Below are 7,498 nucleotides of genomic sequence, written 5' to 3'. Positions count from 1 at the left end.
GCCTGGCCTGGGCCGGCCGTCGGCCACGCCGTGAGTTCACATCTCCCCGACATCTCGCACGGTCAGGGGATGTGCTACCTTCAAACACACCGCCGCCAGGCCTGACGGCCGGAGAGGTCTTTCATTTGTACTGTCTTTTGTTCACCTTTGCTTCACATTTCATAGATTGGTTCACGTGTGCTATCTGTTTTGGCATACGTGATGTACTGATTAACGTTTCACTTACCTAAGATCGATCAACCGAAAAGTAGCCCCGTATACACTTGATAACTGAAGGCAAATCAAGCTTGTTAACAGAGTTTAAAACTCTTTGATCGGCGATTTGAATGCAGGCATTTAGCACTTAAGCTTCATTACCAGTGTGATTTGCATTGCCTGAAATTTGCTCATCCATGTTCATGCATATTATACTGATTTCACTGATTTTGTACACACATCTCGCAGATGCAAAATAGTCATTCGGGTGCTTCTCCGCTACGATCAGGATGTGCGCTAATTTAAATTACCAGCGAGGCACAATCAGGATGTACTGAGATTTATTGGATCTGCCTCACCGGGTCTTTTTATATTGGTATAGATGACATGCAAGGTGAAGAAAGATGTGTGAGCACAAGTTATATATCTGGACGCCCCAGTGAAATAAAAGGTGTGTACTCACCGTTCACTAATTTCATCTTCTATGTATAATCCCATTATGCACACAATAGTGGATCAGATGATTGATTTCACTGGAATCATACTTAACTTGGCTGAAACGAGCTCCGGTACAAACTTTTTCAATAGGCCATTGCTTTGAACTACATTAACAAACTTGAGCTATATCTCTAAGGAAGCCACGTCGATTTTTATGATTCAGAGATTCTAATTCTCAAGAAGAACCATAAGTTACCCTGATGCGAAGTTTAATTTAGTAGTTTTCTTTTGCTGTTATTAAATACTCCCTCCGTTCCTTTATGTTAGGTGTATTTTTTTGGGCACGGTGACCAAGGCAACAAACTATAGATAATTTAAAACAAAATTACACTTTAAAATTTTGTTGGTTAGTGGCAAGTAAATCGGTTAGGCTAGGAAATGAAAAGATACACACAATCAGGGAAGAGATGCTTTCCTTCTTCTTCTAGAAATAGAGATACAGGCAATCGGGAGAGAGATACTTTCCTTTTTTTGAAGGGCTAAAAAAGGAATTATGAGGTTTTATAAGAAATGCACCTTACATTATGAAATTTTATCAAAAAACAAATACACCTTATATAAAGGAACGGAGGGAGTACTTCAGAAGTTATCGTTCATGTTATTTTGATTGATTGGGTTTTCTTTTGTGGTATCATATGGTGAGTTTGTCAAGATCGGGATTAGCCATAAGCATGTGATATTAGGTATCACCTGTTATAAATAACCATTCATGGATAAAATATAGTGTTGACGTTAATTCATTCATTAATACTATCTCAATTTGGCAAATGCCAGGGATAATTGTGGCACATATGTCCGCTATATACTGCCTCTGATCCAAAATAAGTGTCGTGGTTTTAGTTTACCACGACACTTGTTTTGGATCGGAGGAGTACTACAAAAGAGCAAAGATGTCATATGTCATGTGAATGGGCAGAGTGGGCTACTATGGATGGCAACCAAGATGGGAGGCTCAGAATTCTTTTAAAGATTACACGTGGGTTGCACGTGCCAACTTACTAGTTGGTACAAATCGTCGAAAATTTTGTCATGTTGAAACCATTTTGGCATCTTTTTACATGCACGATGAACATAAAAGTTGGCCTAGTGTCAGCTACCCACAGCTCGCTATAAAAGGCGTGAACAAGGTGCCAATCACCACAGGCAATGCAATTCACAACATCAACATGATACCCATCACCACTAGCAGAAGCAAAAACTAAAGATAATTTACATTGACCACAGAAGGTAATTGTCATCATGGTTATTACAAGACACCCCAGCATCCCAATGTATGGGATGACTCCCAACCTTTCCTCAGCAGGGAAAGGCAACAAAAGGATGCCATGGAGTTAACTATGCTTAAGGCATTTCAAATGACAAGTTTGGCAAGCACCGGGACAGTATCTACACACAGCATGACAAGTTTGGCAAGGCAAACTATGCTGAAGGCATATTTTAAATGCAATCTTCAGACTATTGCCATGTGCCAGTAGCCATAGCAATGGTAGCTTTTGATTAAGTTCCCAGTACAAGATTGTTAATCGAACCACCCACAAGATCTAACAATCCATGCATTTTAAGACTTACAAGTGAGCTTCTATGCTGGTGCTTCGTTGAGCACCTTGGATAGCAACTGCTTCAGGAGCCACCACGGCAGGCTAGCTCGAAATCAACTCCTGGTATGCCTTACGCCCACTTGGGGAAGAACAGATCATAACCTCTAAAATCAGGCCTTGTTGCACTACCTGAACAAAAGATCATGAACCTTCTGTATCCCTCCATGTCTTCGAATTGCAAAAACTAACTGACAGAAGTACCATTCTAGTAATAATAGTGAAACCTGAGCTCATACACCAAGTTTAAACTACCCGCGATAATCATTCTGAAACGGAAATATTGGCAAAACGTAGACTGGGCCACCATATTAGTTCTAACCTCACCAGACCACAGCCTCTCGAGGGTTTGTACCAACTACCACATCTCAAATTGTCCATCCGATATGATTAGAGAAATGTAGCCAGGCTAGGATTTTCCACTAGCATCTGGAGCAGTATCAGCCACTGTCACGTTCCATGATAGAGGCTGCCAGCCTGAAGAGTGAGGAACAAACCACTTCATTTTATCGGTTGCGATATACAAAACTTGAAGAACTTCACCAAGGGAAAGACGTTTCAAGCATGTTTTCTTCAAGAGAGTTGCAGCGTGATACCTAGAAACAAATAAAAATTAAAATACTAACCACAAAGTCAAGAAAAATACAGAAATAATCAACACATTACTGGGTGTGGGATCTCACCTTGATTGGGAGTTCTTTATCGCAGAGCATCCAGGGGCGGTAGATATGTACCTATGAACAGTATCTAGAGTCTCTTTTGAGTGCCTAGCATTGGTATCCATTATATTCACGCATTTCCAGAGATTTTCACCTTTTCCCAGAAAGAATGACACAAGTCCTAACTTTTTCGTTACGATGGCTTGATGCTGAATGGCAACTTCAAGAGCCTTCTTAACATCAAATTGTGGTAGATTAGCACCTCCGTAACGCACACAATCTGATATATGCTGTTCGGTTGGTGCAAGCTTCTCAGTCTTCAGTACTTCCAAAGCACTTAAGATATTTCTTATAAGAATTTGAGAGTCAGAAGATGGCTGCGAACATCCAGTGTTTGCACCCCATTGTCCAGCATTTTGCATGTTGCTGGATATATTAGGTGGAGTTGGATGTCTGTAACTATAATTATTGTAAGGAGGCTGAACAGCACCAGAATAGTTTGGATGGTAGCTGACGTTTGAACCTTGGTTGTCATGAGCCCCTATTGGGTATCCAGAAATATTCAGCCGACTCATATCAGGATAATTAACTGGCGGGACATGATAGGGGGGAGGAGGAGCACTTGGCCAGGACTGCAATGGTGAAGTGGGAACACCAGTATGCCCACCTTGTGGAGCTTGTGGTGGACATGAACTACTTCTATGTAAATTTGATGTGTGGAAATTACCAGGTCCATTGTGAGGACGAGGAGTCACTGGATTATGTGGTCTTGGCGGCTGAGAGGATTGGTTATGGTGTTTTGAATGATTATGGCCACTACCATTGCCAGAATCAGGAGCACCATTTTTCTGTGCAGATTCAGTTGACACACCAGACTTCTTACTACCAAAATAGTCATGAGGAACACTCTTTTGATGGGAATTAGTGGGTTTTGCAGGCTTTTTAGGCAGGAAAAGGGGTGGGTTTTTAGGTATACTTGTCTGGTTCACCTTTGCCCTATTCTGGCGTTCAGGACTAGATGAAGAACTTGATGATGGTGTAGAAGGCTGACTTGGTTGGTTAGCAGTGCTTCCTTTGGAATTATCAGCAACTCCATCAACTGAATTTTCCTTTTTGCCTGCTGGTTTAGATGCATTGTCTGTCTGATTTTTTCGAGGTTGCTTCACTTTGGATTGCTTATCTACCTTCCCATTACCACCATTTTGATAATCACGCTGAGAAGAATTCTGCACTTGAGGGTTAGTATCTTGTGCTGCTGCTGAAGAATTTGGAACAGTGTTCCTTGACGTATCCAAATCATCCTTATTGCCACTTGATGCGCTGCTTATGTATGGTGACACTGCTAATGGTGGTTCTCCAGCCACAAGGCTTCTCCAGAGCCAAACACTCTTTGCTGCAGCAGTAAGCGTTTGAGACACATTTGGAGGTTGTGCTAAAAGAATATTGTACCGCCTCATCTTAAGCTTATGAAGGGCATTAGAGAAATCCCGATCACCAGAGATTAGCAGATAATTCGCTGGCGGAGGGTTGTCAATAGCCCAGAACAGCATGTCAACCAAGATCTTCTTATCACTTGCATCTTTAATGCCTGCAATGGTTGGGAAACAATGAAAAGAAATAAGGATCTGAGAGATGAGAATGGTAACTAATCATCACAAGTTCACAACCCACTCATTCAATGAAGAACTCAGCTTTCTATCACTACTTCTTATAAGAGTAAAAAGTCTCAATGCTAGTAATAAACCTTTATGGCCTTAATTATTTGGATGTCAAGATAAATCCCAAGAAAAAATAAAATAAAATCTAGTTTCTGAGTCACATAAAAGCCGAATCCACTTGGAAATGTATTCCATTGAGCGAAAACAAATGTTGGTCTCTGATTTTCTAATGCCCAATCTAAGTGTTTACTAATACAGTTTTGCTAAAGCACATCTAGATGTGCCATAAGTATTGCACATCTAAGTCATATGTCATTGATCTTACATTGACATTCGTGTGAATATTTTCTCTCTCTTTTTTCTCTCTCTTTATGCTTGATTCACTCATTTAGATGTGCAATAACTAGAGCACATCTAAATGTGCCCTAGACACTAATACACCAACAAGGGCAGGTTAGAAAAGTTCAGCCTGCACACACATAAAAATGAAATATATATTGTTCCGAGCAATAACCAGTTGCATATATTCTCTAATAAAATCGGGATGGAGTTTTCTAACAAGTATCCCATGAGACAGATATGGATTTTGAGGCGTGCAGAAACTAACATAACTCCAGAAAAAGCCTGCAATAGAAGCTTCACCATTGATGCCCACAATAGCACAGCAAGAATTCAAGTGTCGACAGAATAAGACAGACATGTCTCTCCTTTTTTTTAGAACACTGCACCTTGGGTAGAAACACACGACTACTAGAACTTCCCATATCATATCCCGATCCAAACCCTATGATTCCACTATCATCCTGAAGTATTTGCGACAGATCCATCGAGTACACCAACCATCGAAGCGGCGCAACCCACATGCATTGGCGAGAGGTGAACGGACCACCACGGCACGAGCGATTAGATAAGAGCAGAGCGGGGTGGTTGGGGATTTGGGAGAAAGAGGGGCGAGGGGGCGGAGGGGGGGACCGTACCGGCGGGGACGTGGTGGAGGGAGACGCCGGTGCTGGAGAGGGCGTGCTGGACGTTGTGGGCGATGCCGCTGGTGTCGCCGTAGGCGGAGACGGAGATGGGGCCGACGTAGCCGGCGGTGGCGAGGGCGGAGCTCATGTTCTGGACGATGAGGTGGGGGTCGCAGTTGCGGGGGACGGCGCAGTTCTCGATGTCCCACCACACCGCCGTCTTGGCCGCCGCGTACTCCCCCATCGCCGCCCCCGACAACCCCCTGCTAACCCCTGCGTCTCTCCGTCGGAGACCGGAGAGGTGGTGTTTGGGGACCTGGGGTGGGTAGTGGGGGGTGTTTTTTATGGTTTGCGACGGCGGCGGCGTCGAGGTGGACTCGGAAACTGCCGTCCCACTTGGCACCGAGATTTTAGGCAAGGATCGGTACCCAGATTTATATCGGATTTTAACTACTACCTCCATCCCGGTGTATAAGTCATTCACGTAGTTCTAGGTCGATAATTTAACTATCTAAATATGTATTATATGTGACAAAAAATATATATTTAGAAATTACATCCGCGTGGAAATCTAGTGATATACTTTTCATGACATATAACATATATTTAATTCCTCAAATCGATGACCTAGAACTACGCGAATGACTTATACACCCGGACGGAGGGAGTAATGATAACGTCCGTGCATTGCGAAGGAGCAATAAATTTAGACATACTCTTTCCTCCGTTCCTTTGTAGTAGTATAATATAAGGTATATTTGTTTTTTGATTAAATTTCGTAATTTAAGATGCAGTTGTTCTAATTCTTCCTAGTTTCGTTTTTATTTATCCCTCTAAAAAAAGAAAGTATCTTTCTCCTGTTGCATGTATCTCTTCTTGTCTCAAAAAGAAGGAAAGTATTTCTCTTGATTGTGCGTATCTCTTTATTTCCTGGACTAACTGATTTACTTGTCACTAACAACTATATGCCAAGGATAATTTTGTTCAAAATTGTCTATAATTTTATGTTTTGATCACCGTGCCAAAAATAATACACCTTATATAAAGTTGTAAGAGACGGAGGGAGTAATGAAGAAAAAGAAACCAAGGGCATCTCTAACCTATTCCTTAAAAATAGAGGAGTAAACTCCCGAGTAAAATTAGTGGAGTAAAAATTTACTCCACTAACAATGACCGGACCTAGCCGATCTCTAAAGTTAGTGGAGTAAAAAAATCCTTCGAGTGAAGTTGGTATCTTCGTCCTCTTTGTCATCGTCTTCAACGAGTATGCTCAATCTTCATTTTTTGGAGTGGCTTCAGCAAGTCTTTGAGTCCACTTCTCATTTGTCACAAGCACTTTGTAGCTGCTACTTCTTGAGATTATGTTGATTTTTTTAAAAAAGGAAAGAGTGATGCAGCAAAGTAGAGATAAATATTTTCCTCAGTTAAAAATCAATGTATCAATTCAGTAGGAGGCACAAGCAAGTCTCCAATCTATGCACCTGCACAATCTAACAAACACTTGCACTCAACGCGAAAAGGGTTTGTCAATACCTTTACAGTCTCGAATAAGAGTGAGATCTAAAAGAGACTAGAAGAACACCCGTGCGTTGCAACGGGGCCACATTATCTTTAAAAGTTCAATATTAATATTCTCATACATATCAAGTGACATTGATGACCTTTTTTACCATCAATTCCTCACACACACACTCTCTACCTCCCTCTTCCTCACTCTCTCCCCCCTCTCCCTCTCTCTCTCTCTAACACACACACATATCCATCTTATTGGGTACGGGACCATAATCCATCTATTTCACACACACACACGCTAGTATATAACAATATGGATTATGTGTATTATTTTTGCCACCACAACTGAGGGAATTAATTTCATGTAAATCAGCCAGCCACAGCTCCAAGAATACGCGGAGGAGGTGGCCCGGGTC

General features: G+C 41.8%; 1 protein-coding gene across 1 annotated transcript; it reads right to left on the bottom strand.

The window, feature by feature from the left end:
- Positions 1-1,881: 1,881 nt before the first annotated feature.
- LOC123187810 (uncharacterized) lies at positions 1,882-5,958 on the bottom strand. Its single transcript, XM_044599763.1, has 3 exons — positions 5,583-5,958; positions 2,972-4,535; positions 1,882-2,884 (listed from the first exon to the last, which is right to left on the bottom strand). Exons 1-3 carry the CDS (start codon positions 5,812-5,814, stop codon positions 2,698-2,700), a joined length of 1,983 nt encoding a protein of 660 aa, XP_044455698.1. The 5' UTR covers positions 5,815-5,958; the 3' UTR covers positions 1,882-2,697.
- Positions 5,959-7,498: the final 1,540 nt, after the last annotated feature.

Source organism: Triticum aestivum, chromosome 2A, assembly GCF_018294505.1.
Source record: "Triticum aestivum cultivar Chinese Spring chromosome 2A, IWGSC CS RefSeq v2.1, whole genome shotgun sequence".
Classification (NCBI taxonomy): Eukaryota; Viridiplantae; Streptophyta; class Magnoliopsida; order Poales; family Poaceae; genus Triticum; species Triticum aestivum.
The sequence above is the reverse complement of the archived record's forward strand: the minus strand, read 5'-3'. Positions and strand labels throughout refer to the sequence as shown.

Coding starts and splice junctions, on each gene's coding strand:
- LOC123187810 (XM_044599763.1), bottom strand. CDS start 5,814: ATGGGGGAGTACGCGGCGGCCAAGACGGCGGTGTGGTGGGACATCGAG. Junction 4,536..5,582: donor CCTCCACCACGTCCCCGCCG/GTACGGTCCCCC, acceptor CAACCATTGCAG/GCATTAAAGATGCAAGTGAT. Junction 2,885..2,971: donor ATAAAGAACTCCCAATCAAG/GTGAGATCCCAC, acceptor ATTTGTTTCTAG/GTATCACGCTGCAACTCTCT.